The sequence below is a fragment of the Gobio gobio genome (assembly GCF_949357685.1).
Source record: "Gobio gobio genome assembly, chromosome: 24".
NCBI lineage: Eukaryota > Metazoa > Chordata > Actinopteri > Cypriniformes > Gobionidae > Gobio > Gobio gobio.
This window is the reverse complement of record NC_137120.1, coordinates 17,100,186-17,122,414: the sequence shown is the minus strand read 5'-3', so window position 1 is coordinate 17,122,414 and position 22,229 is coordinate 17,100,186. Positions and strand designations below refer to the sequence as shown.

General features: G+C 36.9%; 1 protein-coding gene across 6 annotated transcripts in view; it reads right to left on the bottom strand.

Moving 5' to 3' along the window:
- Positions 1 to 22,229, bottom strand: part of LOC307120979 (arf-GAP with coiled-coil, ANK repeat and PH domain-containing protein 2) — a 71,735-nt gene that overhangs the window by 37,652 nt on the left and 11,854 nt on the right. For all 6 annotated transcript variants that reach the window (XM_079808319.1, XM_079808320.1, XM_079808318.1 and 3 more), the window contains exons 2-3: positions 13,122 to 13,179; positions 3,022 to 3,141 (exon numbers count right to left, since the gene is read on the bottom strand). In XM_079808319.1, the coding sequence (XP_079664445.1) occupies positions 3,022 to 3,141; positions 13,122 to 13,179 (178 nt within the window). The remainder of the gene's footprint in view (positions 1 to 3,021; positions 3,142 to 13,121; positions 13,180 to 22,229) is intronic.

Sequence of the window (22,229 nt, the reverse complement as noted above, 5' to 3'; positions counted from 1 at the left end):
AAACAAAAAAACCTAAATTAAACAAAAAACGTTTACCTCAAAACAACACAAAAAACGTAATGTATTTCCTTGTGCATGCCATCGGGCGCTAAATGAGACTAAATGAGTCAAAACCTTTTCCTTCCGAACAAAAAAACTAAATAAAACAAAAACGTTTACCTAGAAAAAATAGTTTACCTCAAAACAAAACACTAAATGAAACTTACTTTGGTTATATTTATCACAAATGCACAAAAATGTCCCACAAAACAAAACAAAAAACTAAACTAAACATTTTTAGACCTCAAAACTAAACAAAAAACTAAATGAAACAAAAACGTTTACCTAAAAGATTTTACCTCAAAACAAAACACTAAATGAAATGAAACAACAACAAAATACTTACCTCAAAACAAAACACTGAATGAAACAAATGTTCACCTCAAAACTAAACAAAACACTAAAGGAAAAATGAATGTTTACCTCAAAATAAAAACTAAAAGGAAATAAATCAAAGTCTGACATTTTCATAATACCATAATTACCTCCAAGTTCTCATTTTAACGTTGTATTTTCATGTTTTACATTAAAAACTGTTACAGATGTCAGTAAATATATTATACCGTATACTGTACTGTAAAACATTAAATGTATTAGTCAGTATAAAAGCAGTACAACAAATTCTATGATGTATGAATGCACTATAATTTTAACATATCTGTATTTTTACACACACACACACACACACACACACACACACACACACACACACACACACACACACACACACACACACACACACACACACACACACACACACACACACACACACACACACACACACACACACACACACACACACACACACACACACACACACACACACACACACACACACACACACACACACACACACACACACACACACACACACACACACACACACACACACACAAGTATTGAAGTATTACAAGTATTTGATACACTGCCGATTTTGTAGGTTTTCCTACTTACAAAGCATGTAGAGTTTTGTAAATTTTATCATAGGTACACTTCAACTGTGAGTGACGGAATCTAAAACAAAAATCCAGGAAATCACATTGTATGATTTTTAAATAATTAATTTGCATTTTATTGCATGACACAAGTATTTGATCAACTACCAACCTACTTTTTCTTTAAGAAGCCCTCCTGTTCTCCACTCATTACCTGTATTAACTGCACCTGTTTGAACTCATTACCTGTATAAAAGACACCTGTCCACACACTCAATCAATCAGACTCCAACCTCTCCACAATGGCCAAGACCAGAGAGCTGCATAAGGACATCAGGGATGAAATTGTAGACCTAAACAAGGCTGGGATGGGCTACAGGACAATAGGCAAGCAGCTTGGCGAGAAGGCAACAACTGTTGGCGCAATTATTAGAAAATGGAAGAAGTTCAAGATGACGGTCAATCTCTCTCGGTCTGGGGCACCATCTCACCTCGTGGGGCATCAATGATCACGAGGAAGGTGAGGGATCAGCCCAGAACTACACGGCAGGACCTGGTCAATGACCTGAAGAGAGCTGGAACCACAGTCTCAAAGAAAACCATTAGTAACACACTACGCCGTCAAGGATTAAAATCCTGCAGCGCACGCAAGGTCCCCCTGCTCAAGCCAGTGCATGTCCAGGCCCGTCTGAAGTTTGCCAATGACCATCTGGATGATCCAGAGGAGGAATGGGAGAAGGTCAAGTGGTCTAATGAGACAAAAATAGAGCTTTTTGGTCTAAACTCCACTTGCCGTGTTTGGAGGAAGAAGAAGGATGAGTCCAATCCCAAGAACACCATCCCAACCGTGAAGCATGGAGGTGGAAACATCATTCTTTGGGGATGCTTTTCTGCAAAGGGGACAGGACGACTGCACCATATTGAGGGGAGGATGGATGGGGCCATGTATCGCGAGATCTTGGCCAACAACCTCCTTCCCTCAGTAAGAGCATTGAAGATGGTTCGTGGCTGGGTCTTCCAGTATGACAACGACTCGAAACAAACAACCAGGGAAACTAAAGAGAGGCTCCCTAAGGAGCATCTCAAGGTCCTGGAGTGGCCTAACCGGTCTCCAGACCTGAACCCAATAAAAAATCTTTGGAGGGAGTCGTTATTTAGGGTTTTTTTTGCGCACAAAAACTATTCTCGCCGATTTATAAAGTTATTTTAGAACCACTGTAGTGAGATGGACTTTGTAACAAAGTCTTTAGTACCTTTTAAGGGTCTTGAGAGTGAACTGTGCCATTGAGCCAATGGAGGCCTTTCAGAGCCATCAGATTTCAACCAAAATATCTTCATTTCTGTTCCGAAGATGAACGGAGGTCTGACGGGTGTCGAACGACATGAGGGTAAGTAATTAATGACAGAATTTTTATTTTTGGGTGAACTAACCCTTTAAGTTCTGCTTTTCTGATGTCATGCAATAAAAAGCAAATTAATTACTTAAAAATCAGATAGATTCCGTCATCAAAGTTGAAGAGTACCTATGATAAAAATTACAGACTCCTACATGCTTCTACAAGTGGGCAAACTTGCAAAATTGGCAGTGTATCAAATACTTGTTCTCCCCACTGTGATCAAACAAAAACATGTTAAATCATACCCAGGACATTTTAAAAATTAAACTGCATGTATATTTGGTGCATGTTGACAGAGGGCTGCTTGACCCTTAAAAGAGGAATTGTAGAGGTATTAAAAACAGCACTGGTATTTACCAGCGCCCGACGGCATGCACAAGGAAACACACTGGCATGTTTTCATAGGACAATGGAGCGTTCACAATGGACATTTCAAAGAAGCAGGAAAGTAAATATGTAAAGACTAGGAATGCTGGTTTGCAGCCAATGTGTTTGTGTGAACACGAACCAAGCAAGCTTTGAAAGTGATCACTAAACAAACGGCAGTCTTTAAACTGGCACCACCAGCAGGGACGCTTTCATACGACAGGCTCAGTGTGTTTCTGAAAGCCCTCAGGCTGATAACCACTGATTGGCCGTTACGCACTCACCTCGATGACATCATCTTTGGTGGACTGCTGTGCCAACTCCCGAATCCCGTTCACAAACTGCCTGTTGGCGGTATTGTACGCCTTTCCAGCATCTATCATCCCGATGCATAGCTTTACCAGCTGAGAAACAACAATATACATCGATATTTAAATAAATATATAAATATTTGGTAAAAATGTACACAAAAAACATACATAAATCGATTAGCCTAGTCTATCCTGTTTTCAGTTGATGAATGAACGGAATATTGTAGTGCCGCTCTCATCATGCCCCTTCATATCTCCTATCCTCTTTAGATGCTGTTTATCATGGTGCTTTGAGATTTATATCTGATTGTAAATCCTCAACGCATCACTGTATACTGTATAACAGAGTAGGTTGGTCTTCTTTGCTTAACAGAAGAAAAATGCACTGGTATTTAATTATATATAAGGCCATTTTAGGGATGTTGCTGTCTTATTTTTGCGGTCTCATAAAACAGAAAATTGTTGAGAAATACTTTCTTCGCTCACAAAATTGTTATACTCTCTCTGTACCTTTTGTTCGATCGGTTTTAGGCAAAAAGGCTTTTATGTATGCAGCTCCTACTGACTGGAATTTTCTGCAATCGAAATTGAAATGACAAAATTTGCTGTCTTTGGATAATTTTAAAACAGTTATTCGACAAATGGATACCGATTCAACGATATGTAACTGTTTTTAGTCTGTTTGTGTTGTAATTTTTTATTTTTTATTTTTTTATGATGAAACTGATGTATTGCTGCCCATTTTGGCCAGGACACTCCTGTAAAAGAGATTATTTATCTCAGAGAGTCTTTTCTGGTTAAATAAAGGTTAAATAAATAAAAATAAATCCAATAAAATCGCAATCATCTTTGTGCTTTGTTACTATTGATATGAAACAAAGTCTCAGATTTCAAATTACATCCATTTCATTACAAAATTCAAAAACATAAATGGGTCAATGACAAATAAGAAAAATAATACTTTTTTTAAAGGAACACTCCGACTTTTTGGGACTTTTGCTTATTCACCGTATCCCCCAGAGTTAGATAAGTCCATAACTATCATTCTTATCTCAGTGCGTGCCATAACTCTGTCTGACGCACCCACCGCTAGCCTAGCTTAGCACAAAGACTGGAGGTAAATGGCTCCAGCTAGCCTACTGTTCAATAAGTGACAAAATAACACCAACATTTTCCTATTTACATGTTGGGATGTGTATAGTTACATTGTGTACTAAGACAGACGGAAAATGAAAAGTTGAGATTTTCTAGACCAATATGACTAGGAACTATACTCTCATTCCTGCATAATAATCAAGGAGCTTTGCTGCCATACCATGGGTGCAGCGGCGCAATGATATTACACAGCACCTGAAAATAGGTTAACTTCCGTTAACATAACCAACGTGACAACCTGCTTGCACAGAAAGCGTGTTGGGGACTATTTTCAGGCGCTGTGTAATATCATTGCGCCGCTGCACCCATGGTACGGCCAAAGTCCCAAAGCCAAAGTCCCAAAAAGTCGGTGTGTTCCTTGAAGATAAAAAAAATTATAATTTTAGGCAAAAGAGTTTTAAAGTGCATTTTATGTCCAAAAAATGTATGGCGTTGATTCATATTGGTTTTACAGCTTTTAAGACAGCATTAATTCATTATTAACCAAGATTTCTGATTTTACCACCCAGAAAAATGTCAGGTGGTGCGACCATATATTAATTTAAAATAATATACAATATACATATGAATCATTGTAAAATGCATATCAAGTGGTAAATTACCTTTCCCTTTTATATGTATTACCCTTTTAGTCCAATTCATATAAACGGACACTTTTCTATGTGTCCAGAACACAATTTTCCAAAAGGAGTTTTTTTTTTTTTTGTATACATTATATAATGGTTTACATTTATATTTCTTACTTCATTTTGGAATTGCAGTGGGAATTGATACTTTTAAATGTAAATTTGCTGGTCACACCACCTGACATTTTAGGTCTTTGAAACACCACAACCACAAAATTAAAAGAGTATCTTATAAAGGAAATATTGTAGATCAATTTGATATGTGACATGCTCATCTTCTCTTCCGCTTTAATACCAGTTACTATGGAGGACCAGGAGTGACACTAGCGCGAAATAAACATGAATGAGCATCAGAAAGTGTGTTAAAAGATAGAGTACAACTTAACGAAATCAGTATCACATCACATGGAATCGCTCAGTGTTTCAACTGTGGAAAGACGTCAGTAAAACAGCTTGTAAACAATGTATATGATATATATCAATATTCAATAATATTGAATCGAAATTGAAACGTGAAATTTGTGTCAATACCCAGCCATATTAAAAATGTTAAATATTGTTTTCATATTATTAATAACTAGCACTTTTATATGATTAAAATAATTTCCTTATTGTCCGTGCGGAGGCTATTTCATTTTATTTATTTATCCTTGGCACATTTAGTTTCTTTATCCGTGGCCAAAGTAATGTTGCCCAATGACTTGTTTGCATTATCTTATTTTTTGTTAGGCAATATCACTTCACAATGAGGTCTCATTTGTTAAGGCATTAGCTTACATGACCTAGCAGAGAGCAATAACCTTTGTTAATGTTAGTTATACCATACTTGTGTTCATGTACGTTCACAGTGCGTTAACTCATGTTAACTTTGGTTCTGAAAAATACCTTAGAAAATGTCGAGATTTCCATGAACTAAGATGAATAAATCCTGTAGAAGTATTGTTCATTCATTGTTGCTTAATGTTAACTAATGCTCACAAAAATAAAACTATTGTAAAGTTAGCCATAGGAGTGTAACATTAATTTGAAAAGTTAAGGAATATTACTATTAATAATTGGTTCAAAAATAATTTCAAAGAATATCATCAGTGATTATATATAAAGTTGTTAAACCTACAAAAAAAATAGGCTGGTGAAAATATTAAAATAACTTCTAACAATGGATGGTGTTGATGCATCTAGATGTTCGGTTATTACACGTCACACACTGCGCACAGGCAGATTTGTGTGGATTTCTAAGAAAAGCTGCAGCAGCTCCTCCTTAAGATCTCATATCCTTCCTCAGAGAGAGAGGAGGAAGTGAGCGGCCTGAGTCACTCGCCAAACCACGCTGGGTGGGTCTGCAATCTGACCCGCTCGCTCGCTCACTCAAAAGGAAAGAGCCTCTCAGTTCAAACTGAGATTCAATGGTGAAATGGGCTTTAATTTTTCCTGAGATCCACACTACGAAGAGACTGATATTTGGACAGCTTGAGCACTGCTGACATGAAAGCAAAAGCGTGTGAACGTCTCACTCAAAATGTTACACTGCATATTAAATTTGGGTAACACTTTATTTTAGGGTCCAATTCTCACTATGTTGCTTATTATTATCATCATGCGTATTACTATGATATTTGGCTGTTTAGTACTTATAAAGCACATATTAATGCATGATCATATTCTTCACCCAATACCTAACCTTAACAACTACCTTACTAACTATTAACTCTCCCCACCAGTGTTTTTTTTAAGTTGCCAGCCAGCGCTAGCCATTTTTGAACATTTTCACAAAAAATGTAAATGTTTTATTCTAGATTCATGCATTATGTTTTTTAATCAACGCTTGAATAAGACTTGAAACACTTACGTTTTAAAATAAACGCAAAATTTTGAGCAAAAAGCTGAGAAAAATCACGTTTTTGTCAAAACACAGATGGAGTTCATCAACACCCCAAAGCTTCACAGTTCTATAGCTCGTCCTGGGTCATTTCATTCAGTAACATCAGGCGGTTTTGATTTATATGCTGTTTAATGTTGATGATGGTGTGATATTTGCTTCTATGGCCCTGTCCCAAATGGCACCCTAAACCCTCGTGGTCTTCCTACGAGTCCGCACTTTCATGACGTAACGGCCACTTTGACTGTCGGGAAGAAGTCCACTGCGGAACCCGCACCAGTGCGGGCTCGGCAGAAGTGCGCATGGAGGGCGCATATAGACCGCAAAGGGGGCGCTCGCGAGCACCCTTCTGAGACCTATAACGACAAATGGGACATCCTACGGTCTCGTGGACTTAACAGACAAGCGCACGCAGCGGCAATTGTAAGTCCATAAGACCGAAAGTGCACATGAAGTGTACAATTTGGGACAAGGCCTATCACTTGTTTCTGCTTCTTCTTTGCTTGTGTTTTGATCAGGAGATTCTGTACTCTTTCAGGAGATGTGTAATATCGCCCCCTATCCTTATAACAGTGACAAGACGGAAAGACAGAAAATTCTGTCAATGGTGGGGAAAGAGTTAATAAGCCAGGGCTTGACGCTTACTTTTTTCTCCAAGGTGCAGAAAAGCGCATTTAGAAACTTTAGAAACGAACTATTTTTGCATTTATAAATACAAAACACACCGTAACAGATTTAGCCATACTAGTGTTATTTTAGTATCACTGAGATACTAGGGCTGCTCGATTATGGAAAAAATCATAATCACGATTATTTTGGTCAATATTGAAATCACGGTTATGTAACACGATTATTTCACATGACTTTGGGAATGTGTTGCATTTATTAAAAAAGACGCCTTTCAACAATTCAATTGAAATTGTAACATTTGTTGTACTTTTTGAACTATTAAAATAAATAATATAACATATTCAAATCAAAGTATAAAAGTAGGGTTGGGTATCGTTTGGGTTTTTTTCGATTCCGGTGCCAAACCGATACTTTTAAAACGGTTCCGGTGCCTAAACGGTGCCTGAACCGATACTTTTTTTTTTTTAAAAGGCCACCAAACGAGGTGGATGACATTAAATGGCTTTTTATTTATTTATTTATTTATTATTTAAATTGAACCATTTATTAAAAGTTTAATGTATACTTAAATGTATGAATATAAATAAATACAAAACACAATTTACTTATTTACAAATTATAATTGACATATTTACAAATTCACAGTAAAACCTAAGCCACCCAACTACAACAAGCCTAATATAACTCTAAACAGTTACAGTAATAACAGCAGTCGTCTGTATTCTTGCTCTGCTACAAACCAGCTTCGAGCTTCAGCTTTATTTTGAAATATGATAATTTTCTCTGGCTAAATATTTTAGAACGCATCGCCTTAATGTTTCCATGACGACGCGTCATGTTTCTCATATGACACACAGCAGCCGCAATAGCGCTGACAGCTCAGCTGTATCGGGTTTATTTCGTTTTTTCTTTTTATTCAAAATATTCACAAACTTCTTAACTGTGTCACGAACTATCTGATGTTCAAATGTGTGAGTCAATGTGTGTTAGTTGATCTATAAAGCGCAATGGGCGGCGCCATGTTAGTTTGCGCCTCAGAATCGGATCTGTCGGATTTACAACACTTGAGTTCATTCTCGTCTTACAAAATACATGAAAGTAAGTGACCAGTGAACTGGAAGAAGAATAGAGTAAACTATAGAGTTACTATATAATGTGCATTTATCTGATGTGAATAAAACACGTAACGTTAGTCAAATTATAACCGTCTGAAAGGATTGTCATTGCCGCTTTCATAGACATCAGTGTGTGTTTTTTGCTAGTACTTATGAACATTTAAATGTCTGAAACCTGAAATAAACATGATGTCGTTGAAAACACTGAGTAGTTGTCATGAGTTGTGATGTGACGAGCGCTGAGTGTCTGTCTCTGGCTCAGCCAAAGCGCGAAAGCACGTTTGAATTTTGGCACCGAAATGAGGAACCGAAAACTGCGTTCTGATTCGGTCCGGTACATACCGGTTATATAAGTACCGGTGCCATATTGGAACCGGATTTCGGTACCCAACCCTATATAAAAGTATTCAAGTAAAAATGATAACCACAAATAAATAAGATATATAAGAAGATTCGGCTAGATATGCTTTTCAGGTTTTTCAGGTACGTCTAACATTAGTTTTCAGGTACAGAAATGTATCAAATGTAAAATAACATAGCATATTTGAGTGCATAAATTAAAGATTAATCCTATTAAACTTACAAAAGCTATTCAATCAAGTGCAGTGAGTGATGTCCTTGTCTTTTGTTGTTTGACATTAAACAGACAGTAGTAAAGGCTATCTGCCCCTTTAAGACCTAAAGCATGGATATGCGTCGTCTTTATCGACTGTATAAAGTTTACTCAAGGCATATACAGACTAGGTCTGCTAGGATACTCACCAAGATGGATGTTGACATACGTTTTGTGTGAGTTTGTCCGTTCAAGAGCAAGACTTAAAAGAGAACTCAATATTTGCGCGCTGTGAGACGTGTGCGCGCTCTCGGATGAGCGCACAGAGACATTTTCTCAGAGCGCGCGCCACTTCTCATTCGCGTCTTCTGGCACTAAACGCGGGTGATGAGGGGGAGAATTACTGGTCATATTCGAAAATATGGCAGCACTCGCATGCATTGAACAAAGTTTACAAAGAGAGAATTATTTGAAAAATATGAAGGAAAAAAAGGACGTTTACACGGCACCCCTGCTCTCGTCAGTTTTTGTTTCTTTATTAGATTGTCATTGGTCACTCTGTGTTTAATTTTCAAGTGGTTAAACAAATTCGTGATGTTCCCTTGCGTTGCAGCCACTACCATGTAGCAAATCTTGCACGTAACATGTTTCTGCTCGTTGTCTGATTCCTCGAAGCCAAACTGTTCCCAGACAACGGAGTTGGTTTTGCCTTTTTTGCTCACCAAACGCTGCTGTAACTGCCCTCCTTCTGCCATCTTTACTCGCGCCGAGGTTTTTAAATTCCAGCGGATGATATGCACACGAGTCACGAGACTCACGAACTGAGAGTTTGTGGCTTCGGGAGGGGCGGATGTGCGCGTTTCATTCAGAACGCAAGTCAAAATAAGAGTGTTCTTGCAAAACTGAACATGGCAAAATAATCGTTTTTTCTCGATTGTACTATTTTGGTTATCGTTGGGAGCCAAAATCGAAATCGAAATTCAATTAATTGCACAGCCCTATGAGATACTATATAGTTTTTGTTAATATTTTGAATTCAATTGAATTCTGCTTTCATTTTATTTTTAGTTAAAATATTTAGTAATTCTGTTTTTGTTTTTGAATGTCTGGATAGTTTTTATTAATTTTTATTTCAGTTTTTGTTTGGTACATCATATTAATGAATCTAAATAACAGGTTAATTTCAACTAAATGAAAATAAGAAAAGTTTAAGTTTTTAAATATTTCATTTTATGTCAATTAACATTTATTTATTTCAAGTAAAGAGATTTTTTTATGGTTTTAGTTTTTGTTAACTATAATAACACCAATGCTATTTCAAAATCTATATATTTAATAATATGCGTCAAATTAATCTTTCCTTCCTGTGATGGGGCATCCCAGCCAGAAGCTAAAATAGTTTACTTTAAATTAAATGGAAATTAAAGTAAATTGCATACAGTTTGTGTGACCAAATAATAACCGGGATGGAAATTGAGACACACGTCGTGTGATGAACAAGCCTGAAATACATCAGGAAATACATTTTGAAATGTCTATGCTTTATTGTTACAGGATGTTCATTCAAATTCAGATGAGGAGATAAAATATGCATTCTTACAACCGTATACAACATATTACAATATAAACACTGTAAAGTAAATGTGAAAGTATAACAAATGTAAAATAAAACAGGAATATACAACAAAGAATATGGTTTACATCTCTCTTGGTGTGTGTGTGTGTGTGTGTGTGTGTGTGTGTGTGTGTGTGTGTGTGTGTGTGTGTGTGTGTGAGAGAGAAGCACAGCGCTCTCGGCAAAGCGCTCTTCACACTAGAGTTTACGGTACGTCAAATACAGGTAACGTTTCGCACGGATCATTCATTGAGCTGAACTGAAATAGAGTTTCGCTCTCCATCAAGCGATCTGTCTGTGTCTTTGAGTGTTCAGCGAGTGAAAATATATCCATGCTAAACTTATTCCTAGCCTCTCACACAGTGGCAAGAAAAACCTAAGCATTTATTAGCCAATGACTAATGATAGATATTATTTAGAAGCCCAGAGTGAAGATTTACTCGCATTGTAGAGGGTTGCATTAAAGCTACACTGTGTAACTTTTTTAGTCTATTCTTAGCTAAAAACACTTAGTTCTTTCAAAAATATGTGCTCATTAATGTATATTTACTTCTTTCAAGTAATAAAGTATTCTCGTAAGTTTATAATATGCCATTGAAAATACATAAGGTAATGGGATCTAACGGTGGTCGCCATGTTGCCCCTCCATCTTGAAAGTACATTAGCCAAAGAGGGACATACCCGTAAATTCAAGCTTCGCCTTTCGCGTTTTAACCTGTGAGACGTGTGCGCGCTCTCGGATGAGCGCACAGAGACATTTTCTCACAGCGCGCGCCACTTCTCATTCGCGTCTTCTGGCACTAAACGCGGGTGATGAGGGGGAGAATTTTCAATGGCATATTATAAACTTACGAGAATACTTTATTACTTGAAAGAAGTAAATATACATTAATGAGCACATATATTTTTGAAAGAACTAAGTGTTTTTAGTCGCCATGTTGCCCCTCCATCTTGAAAGTACATTAGCCAAAGAGGGACATACCCGTAAATTCAAGCTTCGCCTTTCGCGTTTTAACCGGTTTTAATACTCGATGGCACTGTACAAAATTCTCTGCCTAGCGCATGTGCGTGTCAACTTGTTCAGACTTGTCTGGTGCATGCGCAGAGAGTTTTCATCTCAGCAGCGTCCAGTAACAGAGTTATACAGAGTTTTCCTGGCTTGTTTATTCCTCAAAAGTCTGTTTTTCCTTGTGTGGTATTTCTGTGCGTTAATAACTCCGTAAGTAATAATAGTTATTGTCATTGTAGATGTGTTTCAGAGTGTGTCATCGCGTAATTCAGTTGATGTCACCTCAGAAGTATTTTTGTGTCAACATACAATAGCGTAATGCTCACCTATTTGAATAATCATTCAGTTATTTTGTTATTTTGTTTATTCGTTTATAGAAAATATTTGCTTGTAATGCATGTTGATGGAAATATGTATCAGGTCTGATCGGCATATTAACAATTGTTATACAGAGCGCACTGCAGTGCTAAAGCTGCACACACACTTTGATAACCCGACACCACTTGTTAGCAGCAGCAGCGGCAGCTCCGCTCCTTTTAATGCAGCTGCATTCAGCGCCTATATATGGTACAATAAGCTCTGGTTTACGGTTACATTATACAAATGTAACTTATAAGTATAGTTATACAGTTCTTAACTGTGTATGTATATTTACCATCCTTATTTGTTCTCTCACAGAAACCACATTTATGTACATATCCACGCAAACCTGTTTATGCCTTGCAATTGGATGACTGAATAAACATTACTATCATCAAAGTTCACTCTGGATTAGCTGCAGTTCTTTCTAGCCGAATAATTAGGCCAGTTGAGTTCCAACCATCCCACTGCGCACAGAATATCCCACAGGCACCGTGTCGAATGTGGACGAGGTCGAACTGGAAGCCATGTTAATCTTGGACTAAATCGGCCACCGTAGGAATTGAAACGAAATCGGAATTGAGAGGAACAGAAACTAAAATTCACTGGATGGTCATATACCTTTTCACCGCTAGATGGGGGAAAATATCACACAGTGTAGCTTTAACAGAAGGTGACGTAGGCGTGTTATCCAAGTGCTGATGGCAAGGAAAGCCCCTTATACTTGAGCGGCCACGTGTGAGGTGTTTCTGGCAGGTTATAATCATGTCATAATACGCCATAAAAAAAAATAAAAAAAAAACTGTTTCCATTGCATTTTTGCGGAAAAAATAAATAAATAAAAAATTATTTATTATTATAAAAAAATATTTTTTTGCTAAATGTACGTGTTTTCATTTGCCATATTTTCAATTTGCGCAATTTGAAAAGTAATGGAAACGTGGAGTGATTTCTTAAAATCAAGCTAGTTTTGTGCAGTTATTAAATCAGTTAAAACCTGGAATAATTTCATTACACACTGTGCTTATGCAAAAACTGAATTCTGTAGGAAACATAGGCCATGTTCTCTTCATACTGGCATCAGCATCGGCTCTTAAATCTTTATCAGTTGACCACAAATATGAAAATTACCTTGTCTAGTTTGGACTCCAGCTCACAGACATCTCCCTCCACCTCCTCTATTGTCGCCCTGTTGAGGACAGAACAACACAGTCATACACACATGAAATGACACAGGTCAGGCGGTGTTAAAGGTACAGAAGCACGCCTCTCGAACACCCAAGAGACAGGACTGAAAATGTCATTTGTAAATTACGACTAACATTATAAGTGAACTTCAGGAAACAAACTAAATGCTAATAGTGTAAAATATGACTGCTAGACATATTAGCATAAAAACAGAATGGCCACCAGCATAAAGAAAAGGTCAGATTCTGTTGATTAGCCAATAAATGAATGCTATATTTACACACCGCCTCACTTCAATGAACATACAGCTCGCGTTTGATCTAAATCATCTGGTTTCCTTCTGTTTAAATAGAACATATCATATATCTGATATTATCGGTCAAATTAATCTGCCATTGCTTGGTTTTGAATTTAAACTGCTATAACTAGCACAGTGTTGTTAGCATTCTGCTAACCTGTTAGCTTGTCATTTGTGATTACCATCCCTCTCTCTTTTGCTCTTTTATGAGTTGATCAAACAACTGTGGAATCAACCAACAAACACTGTCATAGCATACAGCGCTCAACATTAAGTCTGTTCACATGCTTGTCCTTCGGACAAATAAATCTGTCATTCACTTGTCCGAGTAAAAAATTAGCTTGTCCGGATTTTTTATTTTGCAAATATAATCTATTCTGAAGCATTATTCTCACCAGTGTTCAATCAGCTTTGACATATTTAAATATGCATATTTGTGATATTTTTACCTTTTTATAAAGGGCATTTTTCTATGATCTTATTAAATATAGGCTATGGTTCAGCTTTCATTTTATATTTTTAAATTTGATCTATAAATTAAATTAGAATTAGACACTATAGGGCTGTTATGAATCAAATTACATAATTTACACCTGCATTAAATAATGTTATGAGATTCTTTTAAATATTTTTGAATATACAAATAAGAAATGTTGGAAAGATGAAACTAAACCACCAGTAGGGGGCAGCAGGTGACCGTCTTAAAGAGTGAGTCATTGAGTTGATTCGTTCAAATGGCTGATTCATTCAAGAATTAGGCGGTCGTTTACGAATAGGTCATTGAATCTTTGATTCAACCGATTTATTCAAAACGTTGAATCATTCAGTAACACGCTGTTACGGTGAGATGCGTTACGTTTCTGTTGTGATCTTTGTTTGGAACTACTTTCGCTGCTGAAATAGAAGAAAAACAGTCCATATTGCATCTAAAATGTAAGTGACAAAGCTAATTAATTGTTTATGGAACTGGCGTATGAAATCAGTGTAATTTTCAGTCGTGATGGTATTCAGGAAAACAACACTCTTGTTTGTGTGATGTTGCTTAACTGTATCATATGTTATATAAAAACTACACAATTTTAACCGTGTATATTAACTGAGTTTCTTTGTATGAGCAGCGCTCATCTGTTTTCGATTTTCTCCTCGAGAGGCTACGCGAGCCTCAACAGCACAACCTTGTTAGTCAGTTAGTTTTATATTATTATCCACTATCGATCGCCACTTACACTAACTGAATGCAGAATCATTATTGCTTTTTGGTGATTCCCTAGTTATTTTTTGTTTTGACGTTTTAACCAGGATACTTGTCCGTCGGGCAAGTAAAATTCTTTCACTTGCCCCTTCAAAATATCCACTTGTCCCGGACAAGCGGACAAGCGTTAATGTCGAGCCCTGGCATATATTTAGGGCCCTATGGAATCAGTTGTATTTTTTCCCAAATTCAGTTTTGTTTTGCTTTAATTTTTCTGGATTCAGTTTTTTCTGTTGTTCTTTTTATTGTTTTGTTTTTTGACTATTTTAATGAATTGTTAAATAAAATTTTAGTAATCAAAAAGCATGTCTAATTATTTTAAATTATGAAACTTGTACAAATTAATAACAATTTATTAAAACGTTTTTAAAAAAAATAGGGCCCTATAAAACTGTGTAATATGTGATTTCTGTTTTAAGTTTTCTGGATTCTATTTTAATGGCTTAATTAAATGTTAATAATCAAAAAGCATGTCTAATGAACTGAAGTCATAAAAAACTATTTATTAATTTAAAAATAAAATGTAATTTATAAGAAAAGTTTTTTATTGAATAAATTCCTTGTGTATTTGAATTTTTCTGGCAATCAAATGAAGGCATAACTAATTTAATTGATCTTTTAAAATCATAAACATTAAAAAAAAAGTTAATAATTTAGTGTTAGTGATATTACATTGAGATTACAGTATTATTACAGTAATATATTTCTATCACAATTTCAGGTTACACCGAACTGTTATTTTGATGGGTTGCCGTGAGGAGCTTTGAGTTTCTGTGTGTTTATGATATGATGATAAAATGCTGATGAAGTGACTCTCAGAGCGGCTCTGGAGATGAAGTTCATGTGTTCATATAGTGAGATAGCAGAGGCTGAATACACCACGAGTGTCACGCAAGCTTCAGTGAGTGAGTGTGTTTGTGGGAAATTCAAGGTTTCTAAACTCTGGAACAGTCTTCCTAGCATTGTTCCGGAAGCAGACACACTCGGTCATAGGGCTGTACGATTAATCGGAAAAATAATTGAAACCGAAATTCAGAACCTCTAACCGACGTATTTTTCCCATGTCGGTTATTTCGGTTTTAGTCACGTGACTCCGCCCCGTCAGTCACATCAAGTGCAGTTTGCAGGCACACAGAGAGATGCAGGAGCAGTTATCTTTGTTTATAGATGCCCAGAATCACTATAGTAACTGCATGTTTTACACAGTTTATACAGGTCAGTTAATTGCCGTTCTTATAGCCTACGCGCTGACACACACACACACACACACACAGACGGCGCGCACAAGCCCCGAAGCCAGATCTCTTTCACTTTCGTCCTCATAAAGTTTGTCAAGTAAATACGTTTAAAAGCTTGAACAATTAAAGCGATTGAGCACTATTTAAAAACAAAAATAGACCCTTTTCACATTTCCGGGTTTCTCAGAGCGGAAGTCGTCATAGTTGGGGTAAATATTATAGCTGTGAATGAGAGAATACATTAAATATTTTTCTGTGTGCCCATTTGCTCACATAGCAAAAGAAAAAAAGTTGTGATTTCACAACTTTCAAAAAGAGGGAAAAAGGAAAAAATAGAGTGAGATTGATAACAGCAGGGAAAAGAGAGAAATATGTTAATTTTTACCATCACTCCCATAGACGGGAGTTAGGAATTATTAGGAATTTTTTAGGAATTATTAGGAAATTATTATTAGCTATTAGGAAACACAAACTTTATTGTAACTTGATGCAAAAGTAATAAAATACAAAGTATTACTGTTATAAATGTACATATAATTTAAAAAAAAATGAAAATACAAAAATGCTGCAGGATTTACAATATTGATGACACAATTTTTTTTGTGACACAGAGAGCCGCGCAGTGTCACGTCTCTGACAACGCGCGCGCGCGCCCTGAAGGCAGACCTCTTTCACCTGCGTCCTCACAAAGCTTTGTCATTTGTATGCGTTTTAAGGCCTGCCAGTTTTAACATTAAAGCGTTTTAGACCATCAGATGTGTATTATGTTGAACTAATGCCTGATATATTGTGACACACGAACACTCACAGACAGAAGCTCGCACATCACGTGAAGATCGCGCGCAAAGAGCAGCGCAGAAACGCAGTGTCAACGCCGTCCTGTGACTAAAGTAAAGTCACCTAAGTAGCTTAGAAACAGGCATATATTTGAATACCTTTGAAGTACAAACCACAGCTTCATAATGAATAGAGACGGTATGAGTAATTCACACACACAATCACTCTCTCATTAATGCATTCAAATAAATGTAACGTAGGCCTACTGTGTATTTATCTGTATCTGATGTAAAACAAGCAGAAATCTGCCCCATAGACAATAACTGCTGAAAGTGAACAGTTTCCTTCAAGTATTTTAAAATCACAAAGAAATGCACTTTCATTAGAAAAAAAAAATTCCACCTTTTAATAGTAGAAAATATTTACAGTAAAATCCTTATCAGGAACTTACTCAAAAACCTTATGAGGGCAAAAAAGGGAAAGCAAAAAAACAAAATCGTTCATTAATCGTAATCGAGGTTTTTATTTTTGGTCAAATCGTTACAGCCCTACTCTGTCAGTTTAAATCTAGACTAAAAACACATCTCTTAACCTAGCATACACAAAGAACATTATCATATTTCTATAAATCATATATGCATTAAAGGATTGTTAGGCTGCATGAATTAGGTCAGCCAGAACTGCTGAAGCCCCGGGTATACTTTAAGTTCCGTGTTCGGACGAGTCTCGCGCGGTCGTGTCCGCACGGCTTTCAAAGTATACTCAATTGAGGATGAGCGCGGATGGCCGAGTTCAACACATGCGCAGTATAATTGTTGTGACTTTCTTGCGCATGCCCTGTTGTAACGCAAACCCTTCTGATGACAAAATTTACGTCAAGCGGGCGGCCGAAGTATACTTTGGGCTTTAGGCTGTGTGCTTCAAACAACAACAACAAGCGTAATAAAGAGACAAAATTATTGAAATAAGAGCCAGATCAAATACTTTACATTGTATCAACATTTTTATATAAAAACAATACAGAAAACTGTATCTGTGAAATGAGACACTAGTAGCACTTCTGCAGATGTTCGTTAGTTATTTGATGCTAAAAAACGGGGGGGGGGGGTTGACGTCATGATTGACAGCTCAGCTGAGATTGACAGCTTCTCTGAGGAAAGTCACTGAGGTGCCAACTGACTTTTTTCGGGATCTTCGGCAGGAGATGGGAGCTTTAGCTTTAATTTCTGCATGTTTATTTAATGAGTTGTTCTGCAGTAAACTGCACTAACAGATTCTGCGGGAGTGTGGGCGGGGCTTTGATACCGCAGCTCTACTTCCTGCTCTCTACTGCGCAGACTCGGTCCCGAATCAGTGCAAGATATCAAACATATTGGATCATTGGTGGCTTCACTTTTCTACAATGGAAGAGAATGAATGTGTGTTGTCCATATTTTTTTTACAGTCTACGATATCAAGCTCTGCCGAAGCGCTCACTGGCTAAAAACGCTTTGGTGGACACATGGCCTTAATCTGTCTGTCTCATCCTTATCCCAAGGTTTCCATAGTCAGCTGGATCCGGATGCAGACAATGGTTTTAACACGGTTACAGTCAGTGATAAACCAGTCGCCCACTGCTGGCTAAACCGCAGATCTACCCTCACATTTCAAACTACAACTCCTCCCTCCAAATGCAAATGCTTGAATTAAGCTTTTCCCCATGGTATCGAATATGAATATTTTCCAAGGTATCCTATCAGAGTTAGAAATTCCAGTATTGTGAAAACACACTTAACTGACTTGTGCTCATATTTGATGAAGTTTCCATCATTTATTGTTTTCCCTGTTTATTAGAGTGAAGCTGTTGTGAAAAGTGCTGCATTGTATAAAGCGCAACACAAATAAAGGTGACTTGACGTCATTTTGTCATGACCACAGCAAAACCGCGAAAAGACATGATATGTGCAGTTTCACTCGGCTCAACAGCTGCTTTTTCTGTTCACATTTCCACGTGGCTTCATCGCTGAGATGTTTAGTCAATCTAAATTCCTGAATAAGCACGAGGGAAACATGCCTTCGACAAAAACACTCTCAAGTGTATAGTTGAGGTCCTGGATGCTGAGCGTCAGAAGAAGGATGTGACCACCGTCAATGTGTGTCCTTGATGTAGAAATCATTTTACAAATGCCCTCTCATACCCGATTACCCAAAATACCCTTAAACATCCAAATAAGAGGAACAGAAACACGTTTATGAATATGGTATGATGATGAACTCTCACAACCCTTTTCAGATCACTACTGTAGTTCATGCCTATGTATGCCTGGTCAAATCTCAGTCAGATATGGCACTTCAGGACACGGCAAGCCAGGTGTGACATCAATGAAGAGGCGTTTGGTGTCCCTGACATTGAACCAAGCGTGACGTGAACTTTCATAGCGTTATTACCACCATCATTTGAATATATGCAGATACAGATATGAGTGATAACTTTTTTTATCCTTTCCTTACATAATATCATCATATACCTTCAAATGCATAATAAAACATTAAAGCATTGTTTTTTTTTTTTTTAAATGTATCTTTATAGGGCAATTTTGGATATTTAATTGTGCATTTTGCCTATTTTTTGCTTATTTGAATGAATGAAGGATCATGTGACACTGAAGATTGGAGTAATGATGCTGAAAATTCACATTATAACATATTTCACATGGAAAACAGTTTTTATATACCGAAAAACTTCAAATAATAGCCCGGGCTTCTATTTACCCAAATCACCGAACTGCACCGGCTTGTATTTGAAACAGGCGTCTACAGGCCTTTAATTTAGTGTTGAGATGTTCAAGCATGACGGTTGGAGGTTACCACATTATATTACGTTTTATTTATAATTAATTCGAATGTGTTTAACAAATCATTTAATGTAAGAAATTAGGGTTGTGCCGATGGACGATATCATCGTAATGCCACGCCCCCGCTGCGAGTCTGTTGTGAGTGCGACACACACTAATCCTCTTCTATAGTTATAGTTAAACTAAAAACTTAGCAGGGATTGCTCTGTAAATTAATTTGAGAATGTAACTAATGCATATATGCTATTTTAAATACTGTAGTCTATGCCAGATATATATATAGCCTACATTTTGAAATCATTTGAGGCTGAAACATCCATAAGCATGCGTGTTTATTTTAGCACTTCCGTCAGTGAAACAACACAGCCTATTCACATTTAAACGATTTTCAGTAAATAATGGTTACCTAAAGAATATAAGAAAATTAAATATTAGTTAGAAAAATATTTGATTCATACTATTTCCCCGCAAATACGTAGCCTACTCTGCGCTTTGAGAGGAATGGGACAAAAGCTGGATAGACACCTTTCAAATATATCTTCGTGTTTTCTCCTGATGTTGCAAGGCAACACTTGTTGTAAAAGGTCTGAAGAGCGGATTTTATCTTCCACAAGGTCAAGACATTTAGGCAATGTTTGATTATTCACAGCCAGAGAAAACGAAACTAAAATCACCGCGGCGTGTGTGTGAAATGCACTATACAAATAAACCAAACTTGACGCGCATTACCAAGTTTAATAACAAGAACAAACTGTGTTAAATAAAGTTTGAAGTAAAAAGGTATTCGCCCCACAGTTTTTTATTGTACTTTACCACAGTAAAGGATGTGAATAGTTATAATAGACTTAATTATAAGCAAACGAAAGGAAGAAACGTTTATAACGTTAATCCCCTGCGAAAATGGCGACGTCCCCCCCGCTTCCATCAGAAGCTACTGTCAGGCCACATACCTAAGGATAACATCCCGAAGCTAATGAAATATATCTCCTCCTTCTCTAGGGCCCTATGAAATCCGTTTTATTTTTTCCCAAATTCCATTTTATTTTTTCCCAAATTCCGTTTTTTCCGTTTTAATTGTTGGGAATTCAGTCTTTTTTACCCTTAACTATTATTTTAGTCGTAAAAAGAGTGTTTTTAATGTTAATATAATAGAACATAAAACATAAAATAGGAATGACCTTAAATTTATTGAGGTAACAAACATCACATTTACTTTTCAGGACAAATACTGCAACATAATACTGCACTCTAAGCACTTCAAGTCACAACTAGATATTAGTGCTGTGAATTGATAATAAAAAAAAAAGAATTAATCACATTTTTTTCTGTAATTAATCATGATTAATTGCAATTAAAAACATTGGAGTTTTTTATATTTTGATATTGTAATAATTTAAGTTACTCTCCAAATTAATTTAGAAACAATTTAAAGACAGTATATTTTAAATGTGTGTTGTAATGGCATCTTTTTATGAATGAAGGCCAGTATCACTGATATTAATGTCTATATGAAACATTGATGACGTTACATTACAGTATAACCGAAAGCTACCAATTTCAACATTTATTAGGCTTTAAAAAAACTTTTAACTTTTAATTTAATTGAACTTAAAACAATCTTTACATAAATCTATTATAATAAATGTTATATTTGCCTGTGGCCTTCCCTCTCAGACATAGTCTACACAGAAATTGAATAAAGTTATCAACACCTTTCTTAACTGCATAAATAATAAGTGAAATATAGATTAATCATCATTAAAGCTACAATCTTCTGTTCCCGTTGTTCTTTGAACATTAATGACAGACATTATCAGTGCTACTGTCACTACCTCAGCCAAACATGATGTGGATAATGCTGCCTTCACGTGCTATCGGAAATTTGATGATTCCGACTTCTGAAGTCGTGATTACGACTACGAGCGCATTGCATTCAAGTTTCAAAATGTGAGGGCGTTCATGTGCAATGTTTACCTAGGAAACTTGTATATTACGATAATTCCGAGAGCACGTGAAGGCAACATAAGACGGGCTGACCCGCGCATCTCATTTCCTCTCAAGTTCATTTAAGGCATTATTTCCCATACAGTTCATTAAAGTGCATTAAAAACAAGGCAAAATACAGCAAGCACTCCCTGAGGGAACTGCTCGGCTCGGTACTGAGGGCTTATCGTTGAGTTTCTTAACTTTTTCGCCGACGAAAGCAGAGCCGTGGAGCCGCTTCGCCATACTTTCAGTGTTTTGAAGGAGGAGCTGAAATGACGGGAGGGGTTGTGTTGGCCAAATTTGCTTCCCCCGGTCTGCATTTCCCCAGACATACGTTCTTCTCCCACACAAAACCGCATTTCATTCCAAATATGTCAAATTCCGGGAAATTCCGCGTTAACAATAGATTCCGCGTTAATATGCCAATTCCGCGATTCCGTCCGCGATTCGGTGATCGCGGAAATCATAGGGCCCTACTTCTCCCTCGCACACACAAACACAAGCGCACGTCTGCGCGCAAGCATTAAAGGAATTTTTCAGCCGCTCCGTATCCAGCTTTACCCACGCTTGAAATTTGACAACTGTCAGCTTAAATGTCAAATTATACTTTTATAATTTGAGGCCTTTATTAGGCCTATTATTAATTTTGGGCCTTTATTAACCCAA